This window comes from Mesoplodon densirostris, chromosome 13, assembly GCF_025265405.1.
Source record: "Mesoplodon densirostris isolate mMesDen1 chromosome 13, mMesDen1 primary haplotype, whole genome shotgun sequence".
In the NCBI taxonomy this organism is placed as follows: Eukaryota; Metazoa; Chordata; class Mammalia; order Artiodactyla; family Ziphiidae; genus Mesoplodon; species Mesoplodon densirostris.
The window spans coordinates 7780761-7807887 of NC_082673.1; the positions used below are offsets into that span (position 1 = coordinate 7780761).

At 41.9% G+C, this 27127-nt stretch overlaps 1 protein-coding gene across 1 annotated transcript in view; it reads left to right on the forward strand.

Moving 5' to 3' along the window:
* Nucleotides 1-1027: 1027 nt before the first annotated feature.
* Nucleotides 1028-27127, forward strand: part of RAB2A (RAB2A, member RAS oncogene family) — a 74982-nt gene continuing 48882 nt past the window's right edge. The window contains exon 1 of the mRNA XM_060116233.1: nucleotides 1028-1345. Coding sequence (XP_059972216.1) covers nucleotides 1300-1345 — 46 coding nt within the window. The 5' untranslated portion in view covers nucleotides 1028-1299. The remainder of the gene's footprint in view (nucleotides 1346-27127) is intronic.

Sequence of the window (27127 nt, forward strand, 5' to 3'; positions counted from 1 at the left end):
TGCTCCTTTAGAACAGTGTCTGCCTCTAGTTCCAGGGCCTAGCAGTGCACGAAATATAGTATGTACCTAAAGTGTTAGTTGAATAAACAGAAAAGTTACTTTTTTTCCTTTAAGTGCATTTTTCAATAGGTTATTCATGAACACTGCAAAAATTTCAAACTGCCCTTGAAAAATTCAGTGAAAAGTAGATCTTCCCTCCAATCCCATCCCTTCCTTCCCCTGGTCCCAGTTGTGTCCTTTCAGATTGGCTACGTACTATGGGTCTTTAAGTATATTCCTGTCATTTTTCTACACAACGGTAAAGTAAAAAAGTTATTTATATTTATATAACAATAAAATATAGCTTATAAACATACAAATGTAATTTATGTATCACTTACTATATATAAGATAGTTGTATATATAATTAGTATATATAACATAAATGTATATTTATACACTGAGTCCTGTGCCTTGTTTTTGCATAACGTTAAGTCTGGCTTTTTTTTTTTAAGACCGCATAGTATTCCACCTCAGGTGCATATCATGGTTTACCGCATATTCCCTAACTTAGGGTTTCGAATTTACAAACACTTCCTTTTTCCCTGTCAAAGCCCCGTCCCGCACCACAGATATAGCCTCGCCCTCCAACTCCGCCCCGAGAGGCTCCATCATTTTCGAACACCTTGTCACGAGCCCAGGGCAGGCCCTGCGCCGAACGCGACCTCCGCCTTCCCACCACGTGTCCGGCGTCCCCACCGCAGGGCGGAAGGACGCAGCTCCACTCGCGTCGCGGGGACGGAGCCGCAAGGCCCCTCCCCTGCCCGAGGGTCTCCCGGCCGCCGGCGCCTGCCCCCCGGCCTCGCCCGGCTCTGGGCCGACCGGGCTGACTACAGCGGCCGACGCGGCGCCGGGCGGGTCTCCGGCGAGGCGGGGCGGAGAGGGGCGGGGCTCTGGCTGGGCGGGGCTCCGGCCGGCGGGGCGCTGCCGGCGTGCGGGGCTCCTCCCCCTTTCCCCGGCGGCGGCGCCGGCGGCCGCAGCACTTCCGGGTCGGCGCGGAGGCGGGGCGGAGGCACCGCGGCGGCTGTTATTGTTCAGCTGGGCTCCGCTGGGCGCTGTCTCCCTTGGCTCACAGGGTGTCGGTTTGTCCCGCTTCCTCTCCGCCCCTCACTCCCGGCGGCTGACGACGACGGCGGCGGCTGCGGCGGGCGGGGCCTGGCGTTTCGAGGCCGAGCGGCGCCGGGGTGAGGGGCGCGGAGAAGGAGGAGGAGCAGAAACAGGAGGAGGAGCCGTGTGCCCTGGCACCGAGCGGCCGTGGCCATGGCGTACGCCTATCTCTTCAAGTACATTATCATCGGCGACACAGGTGAGCCCCGGAGCGCGGCGGGTGGGAGTCGGCGGCCTCCGGGCCGGGGCTGGGGGGCAAACGGCGTCTGGCCGCGGCGCGGGAGCCCGGCGCCTCCCCGCCGGCCGCGCCGCTCCATTTCCGCAGTGCTGGAGCTGGTGACGTGGGCACTGCGAGCGGCCGCGGCCTGGCCTGGCCGGCCCGGCCCGCCGCCCCGGCCCCGGCCCCGGCCCTGCAGCTGGGGGCCGCGGCCGCCGTTTCGACGCGCTATCTGGGGAGTGTATGAGAGGAGGGCCGGCCCAGCCCGGGGCCGTCAGGGCCTGGCTCTGAGGATCGCACGCCCTGCCCCGGGCCCCTCGCCTTGGGCCTCTTCGCCGCCCCCGAGAGAGGAAAGCGGGGCCGAGGAGAGCAGACGGTGATGGGAGGAGGGCCTTGGGCTTCCTGACTCACACGCACCTGCCGAGGCCCGGGCAGCGCGCTCGCTGGCGTGGGACAGCCAGCTGAGGACGGACAGAAACCTCTAAAAAATAATAATAGTAGTAATATAGGCATGTAGTTTTATCACTCTCAACTCCCAAGTCAGAGTAAGTCACACCCCGTTACTTGACGCCTGGGGAATCCTTTTCGAGGTCATTAAAGCATGAAAGAGTTCTGTCGACTTCTGCCACGTGTAAACTTGGGGTTCTTTGATAGTAGTAATGCAAGGCCGTTCAGTGCTCTTGATGTGCGCTGGCGTGTGTGTGTGTGTGTTGGGGACACTTTGTTTTTTTTCGATACATCACATCCAGGCTCACAACTGCCAGTTATCAGGTGACCTGATGTCCATTCGAAGCAGAAAGAAATACAGTTATTTGCACTGAAGATAACATCCCATTGTATTTCGCAGATAAAGTAGTCAAACTCGTTGAAAATAGTTTTAATATCTGTGATTTTTTGGCATTACTTTGAATCTGATGATAAAACTAAGACTTGTTCAGGTGTTATAACTATTAATATACCGGAGTCTGATTTCAGTGATGACTCTTGCACAACTTTGGACCCTTTGCACAACTTAGGAAATGTTAAGCAGCAGCTTGTGGTTGCACTAGGGATACGGCAGATTGAATAAGTAGCACAAGAAGCATGTTGATTGCCGCCTAAAAGAAAAACTTTCTGCTGTAAACATAGTCTTTCAGCAAGGCTTTTTGGTGTGCGTGTGGAAACGGGAGAGTTTTCTGCGTAAAATCCTGGATAAAGCCATGTTTTGCACATGTTCATAGCGCGTCTATATACTTTTCTAAAGGCTGTGGCATACTTGAAGGAAGTGGGGTTCTAAAGCCTACTGGCAAATTTTTTTTTTTTTTTACGGTATGCGCGCCTCTCACTGTTGTGGCCTCTCCCGTTGCGGAGCACAGGCTCCGGACGCGCAGGCTCGGTGGCCACGGCTCACGGGCCCAGGCGCTCCACGGCATGTGGGATCTTCCCGGACCGGGGCACGAACCCGCGTCCCCTGCATTGGCAGGCGGACTCTCAACCACTGCGCCACCAGGGAAGCCCCTACTGGCAAATTTTGATTGAGGCTGTAACACTGAGATTGGAAGAGGGAGTTCACGTTAACTGCTATATGAGTGGGTTTGAGAAGTAGAGAGAAGAGTGATTATGGACATGAAGCAGTAGTGACGCGTCAAATTAGCCTTCACAGGTTGCCTTCGTTCAGCTTACTTACCAAGCATCTGCTGTGAGTAAAGTATTGTACTGGGAGTAGTGGGGCTACAAATATTCACAAGGCGGTGCTCCCTTCTTTTGCAATTTGCCCTCATGAAAAAACAGTCCCCTGGCGGTTCAAAGGGACGACATTCTTGCTATTGCTACCTTACCACCTATTTCCGGCCCTGAGCACTTGACCCTGGACTATCCACAGCATTTACTTTCACCCCACTCCAGCTCAGCTGGTATAGTTGACTGTCAGACTAACCTTCCCCAAACACAGCTGTTGGGAGGCTGTTCCTGTGTTCACGTTCTTTAGTTTGACCTTCAGGGAACTCCACATTTTAGCCCGTGTTTAACTTCTCTAGCCTTCTTTCCCAGTATTCGCGAGTCTCCACTTTGCTCCTGCCAGTGAGGCCCTGTGCTTTTTCCTGGTCTCTGCCACCCTCTCTGCTTGGAATGCCTCTCTGTCGGAATCCTTTCATTCCTCAAAGTCTCACTTGAGTCTTCTGTAATCTCTCAGAGTCAATGTTTAAGTTCTTTTGATGTGTCAGGCTTTCCTGGTATCCTGGCTGGAAGTGACCACCACTCCTTATCTGGATGTATCCCACTTTGTGTCGTTCTTCTGATATTAATTCCTGACTGTTCTGTAGACACTTGTGTAGGCATTTATAATTGATTATATACCTCTTGAGGGCGGAAAAGTTGTTTTGTATGGTTTTGTATTCCAGGAAGAGCCTGTAGAAGATGGATGGTAGGCTCCATACATTTAATTGAATTGATGAAAGAACAGCCAAACAGGCCATAATGTTCCTACTAATATACATTAATAACTTGACAGAAGAATTTTTTAGTCCAATTCTGCCACTTTCTTACTACTATCATTAACTTTGGCCAAAATCCTTTACTATGTTTTCTTAATTCAAAGTATACCCGTAGTTGTAAGGTCCACTTAATGTGGCCCTCCCCACATGCAAAAAAATGATCAGTAATCAGTAGTGGGAAATCCATCCTGATTTTTAAAAAAGTCATAGTGTGAAAAATATGCATTTTAGAAAGAAGGAAATCACTGTTTTTCCTGATTCTCCCTTTCCCTAGCCTGTGAAGCAATCATTATTAGCCTTCCCTTCTCTCAGTAGAGAACTAAAATGAGGACAGATGTGATAGTACCGCACACATGTTCCTTTCCAGAGTTCCCTCTTTCACAGAAGAGACTTTTTAAATGTTTTACATGATCATGATACTGTTGAAATGTTCGTTTTCTTATTGCATGGCCAAATGTAGTTAAAATTTTTCATTGGTAATGTCTTGTTCCTGAAAAATTGTTTAGGAAAATGTGTCATTTAAACCTAGATATAAAGTGGAAATTAGCTTTTAACAAGCCTGGACTAATATCATAAGCAGATAATTATCAAGTATAGAGGGAGAGAAAAATGGTAGTAAACCTATAATTGTTGCTTCTAAAATTCTGGCGTCTGCCTTCCATTTTAATCTCATCACTAACCCTCCCTCCTCTTTCCTGCCTTTCAGCTAGGCACACAAAAGCACAAACCTGGTTGTGTTCTGTCTGAAATACCCTTTCTTACTGTGCTGCACTCCCCAAAGCCCCACTCCCAGCCGAAGTGAAAAGACAGGTTAGGTCAGAACATTTTCACCTGAGCAACTCCTATTCATTCATTCTTTTAAGATGATAACAAACCCCACCCCTCCCTGTTGCCTGGTGCCGGTTGCCTCCACTCTTCTTCCTTCTCTGCCCACCTCCACCGTTTTGTTTGGTTGGCTTGTTTTTGCTTTTGCTTAAACTCTTTCAGGGACAAGTGCTATATAAGTAAGTAAACAGGACCAGCCTGGTCACACATTATCATATATCTGAATGCATTTTCTAATTTGAGATATAATTGACATATAGCATTGTATTAGTTTCAGGTACACAGCCTAATGATTTGATAAACGTATGTATTGCAAAGTGATTACCACAGTAAGTTTAGTTAACATCCATCACCATACATAGTTCGGAAGGTTTTTTTCCTTCTGATGAGACCTTTAGGATATACTCTCTTAACTTTCGGCCTTCAATACACTATTGTTACCTCTACTCATCATGCCATACATTACATCCACAGGCCTTGTTTATCTTATACCTAGAAGTTTGTACCTTTTGACCACCTTTACTACGTGCATCTTAATTTTTTTGTTTGTTTGGAAAGTTTTTGGCTTTGTCTTAAAAGTAAGGGTAGGCATTCAGTATCAGAAATGTTCAATAGATGAGTGGATGGGCGCTTGGGGGAGGTGCTGCAGGGCTTTACCTGGGAGGTGATATTTGAGCTGAAATTAGAATGCGTAAGGATTTGCCGGGTGAGCAAAGGGGAAATGTCTAGTAGGTAATTGGAAGTACATGTTTGCAGCTCAATCAATGATGCTTTTAAAAGAGAGAGTGATATTGGGAAGTTAAAAACGGAGCCATACTGTGGGCCATTTTAGAAAACTTTGAGTGTGAAAGAAGGAAAGAGTGAGCTTAGAGTCGGCTGCAGGATCAAGTTGGCTGATGTGTGTGTGTGTGTGTTGGGATAGGGGAGACTTGAGGTTGAAAGTTTGAAAACGCTAGAGAGAGGGCAGGAGCAAAATCCCAGAGAACTTGGGGAAGGAATGGCATTTGATTCTCCAGAGCTTTAGGGCTGTAACGGAAAGAAGACCTCTTCCTGTGGGAGACTCTAACTTGACTTTCTTTAGATTCTTGTGAGTCACCTAGGGTGTTGGTTTCTTTCTTTCTTTTTTTTTTTTTTTGAAGGATTCAGTGGCCCAACCCCCAGCAATTTTGATTCACTAGACCTGAGGTGCAGCTTCTTGTTACAAAACCTGAGGCCAGAAACACTAATCATTTTATAAAATTATATGAGCAAGTTTGTTAGATTACTTTGGAAAACAAACAGTAGGAAAACAAACTGGGAAATTGGGAGGTAGAAAAATTCCATTAAAGTTATTTTTTAATTATGAAATATATCATGCATATAAAAACATATGCATGTTACATGTTTACACACTTTAAGGAGTAGTATTGAATCAGACACCCATTCCAGAGAAATACAGAGCCTCATCGTGTACCTCTCTGCCAGGCTTCCACTAGCCTGAATTCTGTATTAATCCCTCCCTAGCTTTTCTTCACAGTTGTATCCCTTACACATCCCTGAACTATATTGTTCACTTTTGCCTGTTTTTAGACGTGTTCAGTTGTTTTATTAAGTGAGAGCGCTAAAATGTGCCTGAAACATACATTTTAACGTCATCTAGAACTTCCTTGACGTTTTGGCTTTATGCATGTTGTTTGTAGTCTTTCAGGATGTTTGACTGCCCTTTCTCTTTCTCTCCTAGCCCGTTTATTTCCTGCTTGCTTCCCCTAATAGTTGTGTTGCTCCTGAGACTGTCTAGTGAAGCGCAGAGGCCGTGGCCCTATTGCTCTCGTCCCTTGTCCCCCTTCCTCTCTGCTGGTGAACCTGCCTGCTCGTCTCCAGTCGTGGCCCTCGCTCGCTCTTCTAGCTCGTGCTCTTGTCCTTTAGGCCCGCACTCCGTTCCTGCGCCAACCTGAAATTAATTTTCTCCTTTATCTCCCCCACTGCTCCCCCTCCCCCGTGTCATCTGGACAGCTCTCCTCCTCTGTGGTAGCCAGTGATTTTGCTGTTTCACTTGAGCAGATCCTGATTTTGCTAGCGTAGCTGTTTTTCCCGCTCACTCTGGCCCAGCTGTGCTTGCTCCATTTTGTTATTCTCTGCTCGTCTCAGTCTGGGAGGCTGTGTCCTTTGCCACAAAAGACGCAACCACATAGCGCCCTTGTCCCTCTTTCTGACTTTTCGTTTTCTGTGAAACTTCCCCATTTGGTTTCATCAGCCTCGTTTATTTGCTGGTTTGAAAATACTCCACATTCTAGCTGTTACTCTTCACTTGTAAGTAAAGGACACCTGGCAAAAAGATGCTAGATTCCCTCTGCTATCCTACACCCGTAGACACCCCCTTTCATTCCTGTGGTGTTTCTCAACTCAAACGACTTGGGTCTCGTCCTTGGAGATGCTGTTTTAGTAGATCTGCAGTGAGTCCTGGACATCTGTTTTTTAAAAGCATTGTTTGTAGTGGTACTGTGACATTCCTCTCCTTGTCAGCTATGAGCCTTTTTGCCTGTTTTTCTAAAATTGATTCTTTTCTGCTGTCAGATTTTCTGCTTTCTGGGATTCTGTTGAAGTAATCCCTAAGGCATATCCAGGGTGAATTTATATGGAATTCTCCATTACGTTAGTTTTTGGCACTCTGTCTACCTAGTAGATTGTTATGAGGGATTCTCCACACTTTTTATAGTTCATACACAATATCAAAAGCTTTTTATCTTTTAATCCTTCAACTGGTATGTGTGAGGTTACCATTTCATAGATGAAGAAACTGAGCTATGTCCTTTGGGGCAAGCTATTTCTTCCCTCTCCCCACCTCTTCTGCTTTTCATAGCTATGATGTAACTCTAAGTTTCTCCAGTTCTGTCTTGAAAATGTTGCCATTTTTCAGGGGTAGCTGACAGTTAATTGTGTTTCTGGTCAAATCTGAGGGAGAAAATGAATATTGATGGATGATGCTGAGTGAAGTTCTTGAAGGCAAGACTGTGCCTGGCACAGAGTTAGTGCCTCAGAAAACGATGAATGTGTGCTAGGTAGCCTCTGCTGGTTAGGCTACACGCATTGGCCAATTTATTTGTCCTTGTTTCAGAGAGGATTTAAGGGCACTTACATAAAAAATTTTTACAGTTTTTTTTAATGCAAGTAAGAGAGAGCGTATTAGTTTCATGTTGCTAACGTAACAAACCACCATATTCTTAGCAGCTCAAACAATGCAAATTTATTATCTTAGAGTTCTGACGCTCTACATAAGTTCATGTACGTATCAGTAGTCTGATGTGTGTCACACTGGGCTAACGTCAAGGTTTTGGCAGGGCTGGGTACCCTTCTGGAGGGTCCTTGCTCATTCAGGGTGTTGGTAGGATAGAGTTCCATGCTGAGATGTCCGTTTTCTTGCTGGCTGTCACCTCTTCCCGGCTTCCACCATCTACCCACCTCGTCACATGATTTGGCCCGTGACCCCCTTCCTTCATCTTCAAAGCGAGCAACAGTGGATCAAGTCCTTTTACGTCACATCTTTTTTTTTCTTTGGCTGCGTTGGGTCATCGTTGCTGCACGCAGGCTTCCTCTAGTTGTTGCGAGCCTAGGATACTCTTCATTGCGGTGTGCGGGTTTCTCATTGCGGGGGCTTCTCTTGTTGTGGAGCATGGGCTCTAGGCGCACGGGCTTCAGTATTTGTGACACGCGGGCTCAGTAGTTGTGGCAGGGCTCGAACCCGTGTCCCCTGCATTGGCAGGCGGATTCTTAACTACCGCACCACCAGGGAAGTCCTATGTTACATCTTTCTGACTCTTCTTGAGTCATCCCATATCTCATTGAAGCTGGGAAAGGTTTTCTGCTTTTAAAGACTCATATAATTAGATTGGGTTTACCTGGATAATCCAGGATAATCTCCCATCTCGAGATCTGTAATCTTAATCTGCAAGGTCCCTCTTGTCACTAGGGTAACATATTCACAGGTTCCGGGGATTAGGGTGTGTATGTCTTTGTGTGTGGGGGGGGGGCATTTTTCTGCCTACCACAGCAGGCTGAGGAGGAGCAGTGGGTAGAAACAGTAAATATCCGTGTTGTGTATACCTTTTTGAAGTGGGCACTGTACTTAGTACTAAGCTGTGCAGAGAACTCTGTTTTCATTTACCTTAATTATAGTATCCATTTTTAAAAGTACGTGCATGCATATACTTATTCCTTAATTGAGTCCTGAAAGGCATTCTCTTCTGATTCTTCTTAAAAAGAATACAGTGGAAAGTAGTGAAAAATGTAAGTATACAAGTAATATATTTATACACATAGGGCCTTTTCTAGTGGTATAACTCATTGAATCTGAACAGTAATATCTGTGAGGAAGCCTCCATTTTACAGGTGAGGAAAGGGAGACTTATTGTCCTATCACACAGCCATTAAGTGGCCAAGCTGGAATTTGAACCCAGGTCTTTCTGACTCCAGAGTCCATGCTCTCTCTCCTGTATCATATGCGTTTCTTGATTCCCACAAATTCCATGTCACGGCTCTTGTGTTGGCTTACCAACTGCTTGGTCTGTTGAGTTGACGTGAGAGTACACAGTCCCTCAATTCCCTTTACTAAAACAGAAGCCACCTCCACTCTTCAAAACAGGGCAGAACTGTTCTGTGTAAAACAAGAATAAAGTCTGTTCTCTGCTCCTCACAAGCTCTGTGAGCTTGGGCAGCCTCTTCAGTCTCTAAGTCGCGGGGTCCTCATCTATAAAATGGAATGAATAAATGAGATACTATGTGTAACACTGACTCAAGAAATGGTTAATATTTCATCCTCATTTTTTATTCTGCTTCTTTGAATGTTTCAGTAATTTCCCCATATACATTTGAAAAACTAACCCAAACTTGACCAGTGCTGTATAGTGTTTGACTAATGCTGTTCATAACAAAAGTAATTTCTTTCGCCCTGCATGTGTCCTAATGTGATTTTTTTCTTTTTTTTCCACTTCCCTGCTTAGCTTGCTCATTTATGGCCAGCTGATACTTTAAAGGGTCTGCCATCCTTGACTCGAATTGTTGCTTTCCTAGCCTATGTTGGTGTTTTTTTGTACTTAACCATATTTGTTTGCCATTAGATGTTCTATGGAAGGTTCCTTGCTTTATCAACATTGTTTTAACAAGATTCAAAATTGTTTAGCAAGATTCGTTTTATTAAGCATCTATTTTTATCGGCTTTGCTTAATGTAGTCTATATGCCCATCCAAGTCCACTAATGATGTAGAAGGACTGATTTTGTTCTAGGAAGGACCCATTTGATTAAGAAGAACAGAAGCCTACTCCAGCTAGCTGAAGAAGAGAGGTTTTGATAAGAATTTGAAGAGTGCTGAGGAATCCAAGAAAAACTGTAAACAAGTGTTGGGGAACTGGACACTCTGAAATCTTTGTTTTCCTCTCATGGCTTCTCTTTTGAGCCTTAAGATAATTAGGAATGTGTGTTTTTTATTTTAAACATATTTTTTCTTTTTCTTTCTTCTTGTAAAAAAACAATATTTTTTCATTATTAGTTTCTGACTTTATTTCACTTAAGTAATATAGACTGTGTATATTGATTCTTCAGTATTTGAGACCAATTTTGTAGCCAGGTACTTGGTCACTGTCTGTGTATGTCGCATGTGTGCTGGAAAAGTATATTCTTGGGTGTGTGGTGGGTTCAGGGCTCCATACGTGTCCATCAGAGCAGTCCTGCTAGTTGTGTGTGTCACACCTTCTGTATTCCTCATAGTCTTTGGAATTTGGGGGCGAGATGTAAATATCTCCTATTACGACAGTTGGGTGAGTTTGGGGGATTTTTTGTTTTGTAGTTTTGACAAATTGATTCCACCTCCCCCCACCCCCAGTGAACTTGAGGGCTAATTTATAAGGTGTGTATGGGCATTATATCTCGCTGAAAAGTTAATTATTCCTTTGTTATTTAAGTTCCCCTATAATTTCACATGTTGTGTATTTGGTAGTATACTTTTTAGTATTCAAGTATTTGATATTAATTTTAAATATTAACTTTCTGTTCATATTTGCCTAGTGTATACTTATTTTATCCTCTCTCCTTTTTCTTTTGGAATGAGGTTTTTTGTTTGTTTTGTTTTGTTTAGGAAACATTACAGATACAGTTGAAGCCCATTGTATGCGCTTCACCTCTTTGTCCCTAGAGGTAACCAGTCTCCTGAATTTGGTGTTTATTATTCCTATGAAAGTTTCCAAATGATTACTACATATGTATATATGTATGTACCTATAAACAATGCACAGTATTTTTTGTATTTTTTTCAACTTCATATTAATGGAATTTTACTGTACTTGCTCTGAAACTGTTTTGTTCAACATTATTTTCAGGGCTTTATCTATATTAATGTATTTTGCTCTATTTTGTTGATATTTATTGCTTGATCAGTTTAGTTTTCTTTAGATTCCACTGCATTCTAAAAGATAGCACTGCATGGGTTATTCTCATGCGTGCTCCTTGAGCACGTGTGCTGAGTTCTGGAGATACACCTTCAAGTGGAACTATGGGTGGAAGCGGTGCCCCTCTTCAGCTCTACTGGCTAATCTGAATCACTCTCCAGAGTAGTTAACAGTCAACTGTAATTTTTGTTTCAGCCCTACTGTGTCACTTTTTAAAAAAAAAATTTTAAGTATTTTTTTTTAATTTTTATTTATTTTATTTTTGGCTGCGTGGGTCTTCTTTGCTGTGCACGAGCTTTTCTCTGATTGCGACAAGCGGGGCTACTCTTCGTTGTGGTGGCTTCTCATTATGGAGCACAGGCTCTAGGTGCACAGGCTTCAGTAGGTGTGGCCCACGGGCTCAGTAGTTGTGGCTCGCAGGCTCTAGAGCACAGGCTCAGTAGTTGTGGCACACAGGCTTAGTTGCTCCGTGGCATGTGGGATCTTCCCAGACCAGGGCTTGAACCTGTGTCCCCTACATTGGCAGGTGGATTCTTAACCACTGTGCCACCAGGGAAGCCCTATGTCACTATTTTTTAAGCCTGTTTTTTATATAGCCCAGTGATACATTTTTAAAAAAATTCAATCTGAGAGGCTGTCTTTTACTAGGAGAATTTAATCATTGCGGAATTTGAATTTTTATCTGCTATTAGGCACCAGCCTGGTTCAGCCGTTCGCAGGGATCAGGGCATAGGTCACAGGCATGCCCCTTTGCCATGGGCTTTTGGGAGAGGCAGCATGTGTCCCACGCAGGAAGCAGTGTGGTGGTCCCACTTCCCCAGCATGTGGAGTGGCACCTGCTCCTTACAGGGCGGTGTGAGAAGAGGATGCCTGCCAGTAATGCTCGTTTGTGCAGATGGACAATTAATGTACGTTCCTGAGTTTTCTCTTTGTAAAATGTGTACAGTACCGGCTAGTGCACTCTATAGGGTTGTTCACCAGTGCCCTAGCACTGGTTTTTGGTTTCTTCCCCTAACTTTGTAGCTGTCTTTGAAACTCAAGTGTCAGTGATTTGTTTCCCTTCGTTTATTTACAGTTGATAAATCAGTGTAAGTGGTGCCTTTATGCTTGCTCTGCGGCCTCCAGCGTTATTAACATTGATGGATGGCTCCCCCTTTAGCATTTGTCCACCTTTAGCCATAACTACTGTGCATCTAGCAGGCAAACACTATATTGTTCTAAGTCCTTTCTGGGTATTTTAGCTTCGACGGCACTCTTGGAAATTGTCGAAGCACCTGGTGTTTGGAACTAGAATAGTACAGCTCCTCTGCTTGTCCCTTGGTGAAGCTCAGACGTCTTCAACTTCAGTTTTCTCATCTAGAAAAAGTTAGTAGTAATGTCTGGCTTACCTACCTCACAGGATTTTTGTGAGTTTGAAATAAACATTGTGCACAGATGCCTTTAAGCTGCAAAGTGCTTCATTAATAGCAATATTTTAGAGATAATTTTTCTAGTTTGTTGAGTATCCTAAAATTTAGTTAGTTGGGGAGGTCTTGCCTATAGAAAAAGCTGTTCACCATGCTGACCTCAAACTGTAGTTACTTGAGTTGAAGGAAACAGGATCCCATGTTAACCTGCAAAATGGCAGTCCTTTGATCCTGAAATTCTTTCTGGACTGCATAAAAGAAAAAGTCTTTTCCAAACTCAGATGTCCTCATGAGCCAGTTGAGATGGAGAAGAATATCAGGTTGGAGGTGCTCTTTTTCAGGGGTCTTCAGGAAGGAGGTGATAAGGCTGATGATAGTGGGCTTCTACACTCACTCTTGGTACCTTGATATACCTCTTGAATGGTTTCTCTCAATTTTGAACGCTTTTGGAAAGAGGCAGTTCTGTAGATCTACAGAAGTCTTCAGTATAAATGAATCTGTTGATCAAAGGTTATCTTCTTATCTCTTTGGACGAAGTATTGTTTCAGTTTAAACCATTTCAAAGGGCAAAGTAAAAGTACATGTGTCCAAAATCACTTACACTCAAAGCTTTACTTGATACAAAGATTAATAAATAGGGAAATTAGTTACAAGTTAAAGCAGTAGTAGTTGTGTGCCTGGTGAGTTGATTCACCAGTCCTTTGAGGAAGGTATTTGTTACAGTTTTTCAGGATAACCTTTGGTATGGGGTGAGGAAATCCTTCTGGTTTTGCAGCTAAGTGGATTTTTAACTGGTTGAATGACTGTATCCATAAAGGACTGCTCATGTAGGCAAGCTGGAGGGAGTATGCTGCTGTATTCTGTCCTGGATTTTTATATTTCGTATTGGCAACAACTTGGATAAAGTCCACTTTGGTTGAAAGAGCTGATGTGTGGATTACACCAGACAGAATCCAAAATGACCTTGACAGCCAGAATGATTGGCTAAATTTAGCAAAATGGAATTTAATAAAAATGAAGTGAAAGCCCTATATTTACATTTAAAACAACCATACAAATACAAGATGATGGTCACCTGGTTAAATAGCAGGAAATGTCTAAAACCGTAAAAGTTTTACATGACTAGATTCAGTATGAGTCAGATGAGTAACAAAGCCAACGAAGGAATAAATGTGACTCTAGGTTAGTAGAAGTGTGATGTACAAACAAGGTAGGTAATGGTTGTATTCTGTCAGGACTCAACTGCAATTCACTTATGGCAACTCTTGTTTCAGAGGGATATCTGCACATTGGAGTCTGTGCTCAGAGACCAGTCAGGGTCTCTGTCAGCCATGACATTTTAGGAATGGTTGAAATAACTGAAACATTTTAACCAAAAAAAAAAAAACTTAAAGGAGAATATAATAATGACCTTCAAATACTTAGGTGACTGCCATATAAGAAAGGGCTTAAACTTACCCTGTGTGGCTTTTCGCGGGCAGAAGCAGGACCGGGAAGAGAAGAGTGCCTGTGAAATGGAAGGAGTGTGTTAAGTGGTGGGTTGGTCTGTTCCTGAGGCTGTGCAAGCAGAGGTTTGACTGACACATTGGGGCTTGGAAGATAGTATTTATGCAAACAGTAGGGGATGGGATTCGAGGTTTTTTTTCTTTTTAAAGAAATGTAAGATACTATGTGAGCATTCCCTGTGCCGGAGTTAGAAAAATGAACAAGACTGCCCCACCCTAGAGGGGAGACCAATTTGCCACAGAGATTACAAGATGATGTAATAGAGATGTGTATGTACAGAGAGTACTGAAAGAGCATGGGGAAGGTTCATTGTGACTGGAGTGAGTGGCTCACGACAGATTCAGATTTTCAGTCAACATTTATTGAGCACCTACTATATGCTGAATACTCTTCTATGGCTTTCACATGTTTCTCACAGTAATCCTAGATAGCTCTTGGCCACATTTTACAAATGATAGATCAGATGTGACTTGATCAGGTATGGTCTCGTTTGTTTGAGAAATGCTCCACCTAATAATCCCAAAGAATCAGTTTGTACTTTTCGCCCCTATTTTTGTATTTGTTACGTGTGGAGAACAGAGAATTGAGCTGAGCTCCTCAGTCTTTGATTTTGCCAAGAAGGGCAGATGACTTTATACCAGGAACGTGATCCGGAGGGTGGCCGTGTAGAGTTTTTGTCAGGGTTTCTGGGGGTTGAAGACTGAAGGAATCTAGGGACCATGTACCGTGAAGAGCGTTGTGTGGTGCAGTTTCAGTAGTCGGTTTTGTGTCCTGTGGACGCTTCACAGAAGAAGCCTTATTCCCCATCTCTAAATGGGATAAATTTCAACCCTTCACGCAGGTTTCTGACAAAGGTATTGAGGCCTTTCCTCCATTTAACCTTATTTTCTTTCTCGGTCTTTTTTTTCCCCATCCTCTCTGGCTTAGAGTTTCCTTTCTTGGAGAATTTACCTGAGAAATGGAAAAATTGTATTGGATTTGAGCGTGAATATGTGAATTTTGAGCCTTAGCCAGGAGTATGTTTTGTTAAAAGAACTGCTGATTACTTACTTATTCTTTAGTGGCTTTTAGGAGTTAAAAAAAGAAATCAAAATCTTCTATTTCACAACACATTATTTTACTTGCAGGCTTCTAATTTTCTTAGCAGACCAATATTTAATGTAACTATTTCTGGTCACACTGGAAGTTTTGCTAGTTATTTAAATGCCACATCGCTATGGAGGTCACTGGATGAGGCCAGTAAAAGTATTGCTTATATAGTGTTTGATGCTAAAATAGATTCTTTGAAAAACATTTTTTTATTATGGTAAAAATGATGAATGCTTATGGTAAGAAAATGAAAATTTAAATACTCCACCACTTTACATAGTATAGTAATGGTCTGTGTATCCTTCTAGAAATTTTCTGTACATCTTTAAGCCTGCGTGTGTGTGTGTCCCAATCCCACCAATATGATTATACAAATTGTGCTGTTCTATACCTTTATTTTTTTCACTTCAGGGTAAATCTTGGGTGTCTTAACATAGCATCACATATAAATCTGTCTCATTCTTTTAAAAAACCTGCATAGCTGAACCATTATTAATTCAGTCAGTTCCTGATTCTGTTAGTCCTGGTCTGTGGTAGCAAACAGCAGAAACCTACTGTGGTTAACTTCAGCAGGGGAAAATTTTATTGTAAAGATTGGATGCTCCATAGAGTTAATAGGAAGGCAATATAATCAGGCTTGAAAATGACAAAACCAAGGAAGGCAAGGCACAGCCAAACTCCTGCTGAAGCAGATGCTGATGCATTGCCAGTCGTCTGTCACCTCCTCTGTAGCCACCGTGGATTCTCGCTTGTTGGTCCCTGATATTGAAGTATTCCTTCAGGATTCCAAATTCTGAACAGGAGCATCTGATTGGCTCAGCCTAGGTCCCATGTGACCACAATGGAAGGTCACAAATCACCTTCCATTAAAAATAAGAGTTTAGAAAGAATATTTAATTTTGAGCTCGGTATATATTTCATGTACTTAAATTCAACAGGCTAGTCTCAACATTATCTTTGTCGACTGATACCAAGTCTATGTTTGGGGGTTTAGCAGCTTGATTTAGTTACTGTTATCACATACTTCTTATTAGTTTAATCTGGCAGCTGCTTGGAATAGATCTTTCTGCTTACGGCCTCTAATTTTGATACCCATTTATATCGTAACATACTGCTTGGAGATCATGTACAATAAACTTATTGTACAGTAATTATTTTGCACATTTACATCCAGACACCTTCTTCCTTCCCACAGCATCATGAAAAAGTATCCTCTTCTAACTACTTCATTGAAATCTGTTTCTGAGATGCTGTAGTTCTTATTTGGGATCTTTACCTATGAAAGGATTAGGAAAACGGTGAGATTAAAGTACGTTAATATACCTGATATATTCACTGGAACATTGTTGTTTGGGATAAAGTCAACATCGGGGAAGTTGTATATTCATTTTTTTTAAAACCACCTTCCTTCATTAAATTTCTGCTCTGTCAGAGTCATTTAGCTTATAGAACATTTCCCTTCTTCCTCTTAGTATTGCTGCTAGTAACGTGGTAAGTGAGATATCTTCTTTTTAGTTAGGAGAGGTATTGGTTGCAAGTAGTAATATGTATCTGAGAAGAACAAACTCAGGAGGTTGGACAGTACAGTGGAAAAATATGGCTTGGAATCAAAAAACCTGATTCTGACTTTCAGTTCTGCCTCTTACTGTGTTAACTTGAGGCATGTCACTTAAGCCTCAGTTTCTTCATCTTTAAAATGAGGTTATCGGGAATTCCCTGGTGGTCCAGTGGTTAGGACTCAGCTCTTTCACTGCCGCAGCCTGGGTTCAATTCCCTGGTCAGGGAACTAAGATCCTGCAAGCCGCATGGCAAAAAAAAATTTTTTTTTTAAAGGTTATCATTCCTGCTTTACTGATGCCATAGGCTTACCGTTATGGTCAGATGAGATTGTGTGTGAAGAGGGAGCTTATTTTCACCTTCAAAATGTCAAAAGTCAGGCATATATTTTACGTAAGACAAGAGTATGTTAGCATAAACTCAATTGTAGAACTCCATAGCTGCAATAAAAACTACTTGTGTATAGTGAAGCATGTCCTTTGGGTATTTGGCAGGCATCAGGTAGTCTAGCTGTTCTAAGCTGAGGAATTGCCAAAGATACTAAGTGGAAACCAGGATAACCCTGTTTTGAACTTAACCTGTACCGAGGTGAAACATACTTCACTGTTTTCTGTTACACCAAGCACGTAATGGCGTCACACTAGTTGTGTAGCTGGAAAACGAAAGAGGATGAGACACTGAAACCAGCATTTTAATTGGTTATATCTAGGCCAGTGGTTCTCAAACTTTAGGGCACATGAGAATCACCTGGAGAGCCTGGTAAAACACTGATTTCAGGACTCCAGCCCAAAGTTTCTGACTCACCAAGTTTGGGGCGGGGCTGATGATTTGCATTCTAACAAGTTTCCAGAGATTGCTGATGTTGCTGTTCTGGCGACCACACTTTTGAGAATCAGCGCTTTAGGGAAACCATGTAATTTCGTCCAAGCTGATCCCTAACATTTCAGGACACCAGGAATAACTAAGCCTGTCCCTGGCAAACCAGGATACAGGGTCATCCTAATTTTACCTATTTGAAAGATCTTTTTGCAAAGAGGTTTATGTAATAGAATTGTCACCTAGTAGATGACTCGTGGTATGCAAGGTATATTTATTTATTTATATGTTAAATTGCCAACTGATGATTCAGTCATATTTTTCCCTTGATCCCTGTTCTTGTAAATGTTCATTAAATGAGAATAGAAGTATTCTAGATTCTTTGGCTGATTCATCTTGCCGTGTTTACTAACGTAAATATTGTGGGTGGGTTCTTTCATTGGATATGTGATTGGATGAGATGCTGGAGAATAATTTCCAAGTTTGTTTTTTACAAACTGCAATAACATATTACATTGCAACCCAGGGTTCAGATATGTGTGTAAGTGCACATATATATCTAAAACAGTAGTTTCCAAACAGCACTCATCCTAACTTTATTTAGTACATACAGTCTAATATTTGCTGGTTTGTTCTAGTTCATTTTTTTACTGCTAGTTGTAATCCAGTAAATTGATTTCATGACCTAACTGGTTACAGCCTACTGTTTAGAAAACACTGCACAGAGGACCTCTTTGGTTCCAGCATACTGAGACATTCTGAGATTCTGAGAGGTAGTTATACTTCAGTTTTCTTCGTTCTGATTCTTCTCACTCTAAGCCATTTTCCACCATTAAAACAAACTAGTTCAAGAAAGTCCCAAGAGTGGGAGGAAAAAAGGAAAGAGATGCTATTTTTAACCACATTCTGCTATCTTACTTGCTATTAAATTTAATATACTGTTGTTTATTCTCTGTGTAAATTAGCAAATGCTCCATTTTATTTTTCAATTTTTTAAAAATGTAAATTGCACCTAGCTTTGTTTTTGTGAAAATACTGCACAAACGAGGTCTTTCCTAAGGATATCTAAACTTGGCTTGTGTTAAAAAAAAATCCTTGGCTTAACCAAGTTAAATTTGTTTTATTTTAATGAAGCATGTATTTTAACCACATTAGTTCTGTCAGTCAGAGTCCAACTAGGAGACAGAAACCACACAGGAATTCGAACAGGGAAGATCTGGTGTAAGGAACCACTGACTCTAATGTGGGGTTAGAGTAATGGGGAGTTGGCTAAGAGAACTCTAAGAATGCAGCAATGGCAGGTAGAGGGCACAGCCACTGCCCCTAAGACTGAGGAGGAGCAAGGAAGGAAGGAACAGACAAATCTGGCATCCAGACGTCTTTGGAGGCTGGCAGCTGAGGCCCACCTGGTGGCCGAGAATTGCACTTGAGGGGCCATGATGGGTTGGGAAGCTGTGGGAAGCCTCTGTGGGGCGGGGCTGCGCCTGGGAGCCCCTGAGAAGCAGCCTGAAGGGGCGCTGGGGGCCAGGGGCCACAGAGAGCTGGAGTGCTACTTTCTGCCGATGGCACTTCCTGTCATGCCAGCTGTCAAGGAAGAGATGTCCTCGTGTCTCCAGCAGGCCAGAGAGAGTCTAGAGCAGGAGGCACTTGACTGATACCTGGCACAGCAGTGCACCTGCTAGACCTGATGTTTCCAAAGCGCAATTACACTTAAATTAGGGGCAGATACTATTAGGGATGCAGTTCTTAATTTCATGCAGTCACGTTTTCATTCTCTAGCATCATTTTTCTATCTGAAAAAGCCACTATGGGAATAAAAATTTTTTTGAGAAATTGACTTTTTAAAATGTAGACTAAGTTTGTCATTAAGTCGAAAAGGCGAGTGTGTCATTTTGTGATCTTTTCAGCAAGCATGCGATACACATGCTCTTCACTCACTGAGCATCTGCTTTCTAAGCCAGGCCACAGAGCAAAGTGATTTTCTGCCCCCAAGGGAGGCAGGTAGATGTGTGAACTGATAATAAAAGTTTAATGTGAGAAGTGCTTAATAACGTACGTGTAGAGTACGGTGCCGTAGCATGGGATGATGTGTTGGTCTGCCTCTGCGTACTGGGGAAGGAAGAAGCAGCACAGACGTGTTACCTTTTATTCTCTGCATGCTGTTTCTTTTATTCCTCACAGTAGCCTTCTGAATAAGGTGAATGGTATGATTACCATTATACAAATAAGCAAACAAGACCTAGAGACCTGAAACAACTTTCTACCAGCATCACACACAGGATCCAAACGTAGTCTGGTATTTATCTCTTAAACTGGTGGTGTGTGTTGCAATGCAGGAGGCTGCAACAGGAAAAGTTTACCAAATGTAAAACACAGTTCTGAGAAGAATGTAAACAGTGAATCAGGCGTGTCCCTGCCCTTAAGGGGTTTATAGTCTAGCAGTGCTGGTAGAATGTCATAAGGGCTCTGATTGAGGTCCTGGAGAAAGCTTGGAACTTCATAGGGTCCAGAGTGCCTTCCTCCTCGGAAAACTTAGGGTAAGATGGCATTTGAGCTGGTCCTTGGAAAGTGAGTAGGGTTTAGACAAGTAAAAATGTTAAATAATCAGAATGTAAAGCTAGGCAAAAACCAGAAAGGTAGTTGTCGTTTATTACACATCTGCTAAGTGCCATACCTTGTACTTTCCTCATTGTAAACCATTCAGCTTAACCGTAGTATAGACCCTGTGTCAGACAGTTCGTGGAAATAAGGAAAGATAAGTTCATTAGACATGTTGGACTTAGGTCAGCACTAGGTTGTGACAGGTTAAGGTAGAGTTTGAACTTTATTCTGTAGACAGTAGAAAATATTGAAGTTTTTAAAGGAGAGTACAGGACTAGAGTTAACGACTAAATTAGAAATTAAATGTGTATATACACATACACGTGTATGTATATGTCTATGTATATTCATGTTGTAATACAGCGGCAGAGACATACTAGATGTTAAATGTAATCCTTTTATCTTTTCTCATCCATCTCTGGTGCAGTCATATGTAGGACAGAGTAGAAAGATGGGGTGTAGTTGGATGGTTACTACAGTGGTCCAGGTAGGAAGTAATGAAGGCCTTATCTAAGGCAATGATAGTGAAAATGAAGAGGAGGATACTGGTGACAGTTGGAATTAACAGGATTTAGGGGAGGATGTTGTAGGGAGTGAAAAAATTAAAACGTTTTCAGGCGCTTTTCCATCTCAGGAGTACATACTCCAAATGTGAGCTCTTTTTCATATTTTTTTTATATAAAAGTAACAAAAACACATGATACTGTTAAAACATTATGGAAGGGCAGAAGACTGGATATCGGGGGAGGTGAAATATGACATCATACAGAGAGAGAAACCAGGCAGGGGGAATACAGAGGTTAAAACTTTGTTAAGCCTAGAGGATCAGGCTACACAGTGACTTCCTTCCCAAGGGTCTAGTATGAAAAGGGAAGGGCAAAAGGATTACTTTACAGTGGAGAAACTTGGCAAACTACCTCAGCCAGATGACCAAAGTTTCCATCAGCAACAATCAGTCATGTTGATAGAATGTACCCTTTTGATGAAAATCATACTCTGTCTCTGTCGTCTTCCTCCCAAACACCCGTATTCTGGTCAGTCGCAGGGGAAAAAAATCAGACAAATCCCAGCTGAGGCACATTCTACAGTATACCTGACCAATACTCCTCAGGACTTTTGTCCAGGTCCTCAAAAGCAAGGCAAGTCTGAGACACTGTCACAGCCGAGAGGAACCTGAGGAGACACGACAACCAAGTGTAATGTGGTGTCCTGGATGGGATCCTGGGACAGAAAACGGAGGTAGAAACTAAGGGGGAAAAAATCCAAACTGCGGAGGAGGTTTCATAAAGAATGCAGGGTAAGAAATAAACTGCCAGGTTAAGGCTTCTCCAGTCCCCATAGTGGCTGAATAAAGAGAGTGGTTGGAGCTCTTCTAAGCCTGTGTTTTACCCTTCAGTGAGGCCTGCCTTCTTCATCTGTTGGTCTGAGCTCAGGTCTGGGTGTGGTTCCTGGAGCCCATGCCATACACAGGGTGAGGGAGATCACAGAAACCTGGCAGTGTTCCTTCCTCTTGCATTTACAGCAGAGGATATTGTTTTTTTCCCAGAAGCCAGACAATTATATTGATTATTTTATATACACACACAGCCAGGAAGTCTCCATATTTAAGAGTCAGAAGAATACCTAACTCACTTTGTGAAGGTAGGCGTGCACTATGGAAGCTTCCTAGAGGTTACAGCGTTTGAGTTGAGTTTTAGAAATAAGTAGCTGTTAGCTAAGTGGACAAAAAGTCACTGAGTATTGGAGAAAGAGCTCTTAAAGTATGCTAAATAAATATGTGCAGAGGCCTGATGTATAGGGAGTACTAGCCTAAGGAATCAGAGACTTTCAGCTGAGGTTATCTGCTTTACTCATTTTCATGGTTTTGGTCTCATCTCAGAAAAAGTGTTTTAGTACTTGGGGTACTTTAATATTGTAAAACGAAGATAAAGAAAAGCGGTAGATGATTTGCATCAAGGGAAGGAGGGCCAGGTCTCCACATCTTCCTATTTCCTTTTCATTTTACTGATTCTTTAGCAAGTCTTGCAGCCTTGTCTGCGTAGTTGTTTCTGTACCTTCCAGTTTTGAGGAAAAGATGTCTTACGTTCTTAAAGCTACATCCTCTTGAGAACTTCCTTTAATTTCTTTATTACTAAGCTCAGTGCCTGGAATATAGTGAGTACTTAATAAATATTTTTTGAGTGACTGTCTCTTTCCTACCCTCCTAGCCTTCACTGAGAGATTTTTCACATAAATGCTCTGTATTCCTTGCTTCCTTTTTCGCTTAGTTACTCACTCTTAATATTTCTGGTGTTTGAGTCTCTTTATTGATTACAGTAGGAATTATTAGAGACGGAGTCAACAAGACTGGGAGACGAGCAATGTAAAAATCTAAGGTGAAGAAGGAAGGCAAGATTACTCTTGATAAGTGCATTGGTTTTCCAGGGCAGCTTAACAAATTATCAGAAAGCTGTTTCAGGGCTTAAAACAACAAAAGGCTGTTTCTCTCACAGTTCTGGAGGCCAGAAGTCTGAAATCCAGGGATAGGCAGGGCCATTCTCCCTCTGAAGGCTCCAGGGAAAATCCTTCCTGCTGCTTCCAGCTTCTGGTGACTCTAGGTGTTCCTTGGCTGTGGTAGCATAACTCCATTCTCTGCCTCTTGTCTTCATATGGCCTTCTCTCCTGCATATCCATCTGTCATTGGAATTAGGCCCAACCTGAATCAGGCTGATCTCATCTCAAAATCCTAATTATATCTGCAAAGATCCTGTTTTCAAATAAAGTCACATTCACAGGTTCCAGAGGTTGGGACTTGGACATGTCTCTTTGGGAGCCATTCTAACTCACTACAGTAAGCCACCAGATCAGTATCTAGTTGCAGTAATCGAGAGGATTGCTGTCGTACATGTGAAGGGGATGATGTTTGGAAAACCAGCAGCATGAAAACAACTCTGAAGTCATTTTATTTAAAAGAAAGTTATAGATTGTGACTATTTTCTTCAGTTAATTTTAGAAAATATATATTTAAAAATTTGAATTCAAGGTCAGATGGGTTTGGTTGGAGATTTTGCTCCTCAGCTGTATTCATCCTGAAGAATCCTCTAACATTTTTATTGAACTTCTGAATTTGCACAACTCAAAATTTTTGCATTTGAGCCTTATGATATTCCTTTGAAGTAGGAATGCCATGTTTTCTTTTTTCCATTTTACAGATGTGGAAATGGAGCTTAGTTTCTGTAACTAATTTGTCTGAGGTCACAAGTTATGAAATAATACAGGTGGACTTGAATACTGGTGTTACAACTGTAAAGTTTGTATTCTTTCTAATGTCTATGCTGAGTTTATTAATTTTCTGTTTAAGAAGAGCAGCAGACTTTACTGTTTTTTTCATGTTTCATGGGTTTTACGATTTGGAACGTTAGCACAAAGGATATAGTTTTCTGTGTTTGCAAAATAAGCTACTAACATTTAAACCAATTTGCCATATCTCTGTATGATCTGTATTTGAGGTCTGTCAGTTCTTTGGTATGATTTTAAAACATATAACTCTTCAGTGGATTACTTTCAGTTATGAGGATAGGTCATTCATTTGTGGTTTGTTACATTTTGTTTTTTGAGAACCCAGTGTAGTAGATGACAGTATGCAGCCATGATTTCAGGATGACAATTGGAGAAAACTTCGGTAGTTAGGAATTGGTCTTTTATATTTTTGCTTTTTCCACATCCTTTAAGTTAAAGCTATTTGTCTTACGATTTTAAAAATGGAGCCATCATCAGTTTTTTTAAATTATCTTGAAGTTGGTGGAAATCGGTTTAGGACTAGGAAAATAAACTTCAGTAGAATACCTAGCACTTACGCCAGTGTTCCTTGTGGAGGAGGACCCGTTGCCTAAAAAAAATCACTGTCAGGTTTATTAGATTCTTGGGCCTAACCAAAGACTTAACTGAATCAGAATCTGTGGGGTGGGATTTTACAAATCGGCATTTTTAATGAGTGTTACTTGTAATCGTTTGGCATTGATGTGGTAGTCAGAGAGTCAGTTCTCACCACAACACTGAGTCCTGCTGAGGACAGTGTGTTGGACCCTGAGTAAAGGAAGAAGGTAAGGTGACTTCATAGTAGGAACTCTAACAGCGGCATTATTAGGTGCAGTCATTTGTATTAATTAAAGAGTGGTCAGGTACCTAAAGCAGTCTTGAGAAAGAAGGACAAAGCTGGAGGCACCACACTCTACCTGATTTCAAACTATATTAGAAAGCTATTGTAATCAAAACAGTATGGTATTAGTATAGAAACACACATAGATCAATGGAACAGAATAGAGAAACCAGAAATAAACCCACACATATGTGGTCGATTAATTTATGACAGAGGAGCCAAAAATACACAGTGGGGGAAAGGACAGTCTCTTCATTAAATGATGTTGGGACGACTGGACAGCCACATGCAAAAGAATGCAACTGGACCTCTATCTTATACCAGACACAACTGATTATGGACTTTAATTATGTCTACCAAATGCCTTCACAGCAACACCCAGATTAGTCTTTGATTGAATAACTGAAGAGGGCCCTAGGCAAGCTGATGCATATGAAAGACCGTAATGTTGTTATTTTTATTGAAGTATATCATGCATATAGAAAAAGGCACATGTCCTAAATAAACAGCTCAAGGAATGTTTAGGAACTGGACACAGGTAACTAGCACTGTAGAGGGGCCCTTTTACATTTATTTATTTCATTTGATTCTTACAGCAGTTCACCAAAGTGTAGGAGTTTCCCCCATTTTATAGATAGGATTTTGAAGCTCAGAAAGGTCAAGTACTTGCCCCATGTTGCAGCTAGTAAAGTGACAGAGCTGGGATTCTGACCAGGGTTTTGAGGCATAAATGAAATATTATGGAAATACAGTGTACCATTAGTTCCGCCTGAGGATTGGTAGCATCTTTGGAACAGGAATGCTTTAGTGAAGAAGGCATAGGAATCCCTAAGCTGGAATCTCTAAGCATGAGGTTACAGTTGCCAAGGAGTGAAGTGTTCCTTGGTAAGAGATATGGGGGAAGAACATGGTGTCATTTCAGAGGACAGGAGATGGTGTGTTATGCTTAAATCTAGGGCCTCTAGACTGTGGTATGATAATATGATCTATTGGAGTAACAGTTTTTCAGCCTAAATGCAAAGAACCTTGTTTACTGTTTTGAAGGGCTTGAATTTTATATTTTAAGCAATATTCCGTGAGAGCCGGTTAATCATGTGCATTTTAGCAAAAATTTCACAGAGGTTTATACAGGTAGGTTGGAGAAAGGGCAAAGGCTAAAGGCAGAAAGATCATGTCTAGGACCAGAACTAGAGCACTGAGGATTCAGAGGAGGGGAGAGCATGGAATTCAAGGTGTTTCTGAGAGAATTGATGAGATTGGTGAGCCATTAGCTGTAGGTGATAAAGGAGGAAGAGGAATTAAGGATGACTGTGATTTTCTTGTTGGTGTGGTGCACTGGGCACCAACTCCAGAGATAAGGAAATACTGAAGGAGATGCTGAGTTTGTTCTGAATTGTTGGAAGGATGGTAGGCAGGAAAATGAAAAGGAATGGATTCGGTTTTGGAAGTTTGAGTTTCAGCCCTGAAGGAATTAAAGTGGACATGTTCAGTAGGCAGTTGGATATAATAAAAGTGAAATTAATTAAGATGGTGGCTGGAGAGATGGATTTGGTTATCACTGACTAATTTATAGGTGTAGGTTGGGGCTGTAGAACTGGATTAGTTCTCTCAGCTGAAGAGAAAAGATAACCAATATGAGATGGTGGTGAAACCTCCAGTATTTAAGGCTTGTATGGAAGAGGAAGAGCAGTTGTCACAGAATTAAGGGACCAAGGAGGTGATTATAGCCTGATAAAGCCAGAAGCAATCATTTTCAAGGAGGTTGTAGGTAGATAAACTATATGGAAATATTTTATGGGCATAAACAGATCCTGTTTCTGGATCAAATAAATTGAGGACTGAGCAAAAGACTAGCTAATTCAATTTGGCAATCTGGAAGTGTTGGTGATTGTGAGCCAGAAACCCCAAGTATTTTATCCAGAATTAAAATAGTAGAAGTCAACATATATTGAATAAGATGAGCTACCTGTAAATTTAACCGATCCTGACAAATGATCTACAGATAGGTGATTAAGGAGACTTGGGAAACACCACAGTGGCACTTGGATATGTTCTCTGCATTGAAAGATACTTTGATTACCTGAAGAAAGAATACGGTGTCTTGAAAGTGAAGTCAGTATTTGGTCAGAATAAGTGGTATTGTTATTGCTAGAGCAATCCATACTCTGTTGTGAGGTAAGAAAAGTGTTTCAGGCTCTTGTATCACTTAAATGATTATCAGACTGTGAGATGATTCTTGAGGTCCCTCAGTAATAAAGTCTGTGATTTCTAATTATAATTTTTTTCTATACCATATGGGGAAATTTCTAATGTTAAAAATAGAAATAAAGAAAAGAGACAGAGGAATCTTAATTGCATATTGCTAAGTGAAAGAAGCCAATCTGAAAAAGCTAAAATACCGTATGATTCCAGCTATATGACAATCAGAAAAAGGCAGGACTATGGAGACAGTAAGAAGATTAGTGGGCTAGGAGTGAGGGAGGGACTGACAGGCAGAGCGTAGGGGATTTTTAGGGCAGTGAAGCTATTCTGTATGGTACTGTAATGGTGGGTACACTGTACATTTGTCAAAATCCATGGAACGGACGGCACCGAAAATGAACCCAGATGTAAACTGAGGGCTTTAAGTGATGCTGTGTCAGTGTACGTTCATCAGTTGTAACCAGTGTTAGTTACCGCTGTGGTGCAGGATGTTGATAGGGAAGGAGGCTGTGCTCCCCTGGGGCAGGGAGTATATGAGAACTTGCTGTACTTCCTGCTCAGTTTTGCTATGAACCTATAAAAGTGCTTTTAAAAATAAAGCCTCTTTTTTTAAAACAGAACTGAAGATTCACATCTCAGTTGTTCACCTGTTTTGTACTTTAACACTTAAAAAATAATTTTCTGTTACAAATGAACTTATTTACAGAACAGAAACAGACTCACAGACTTAGAGAAC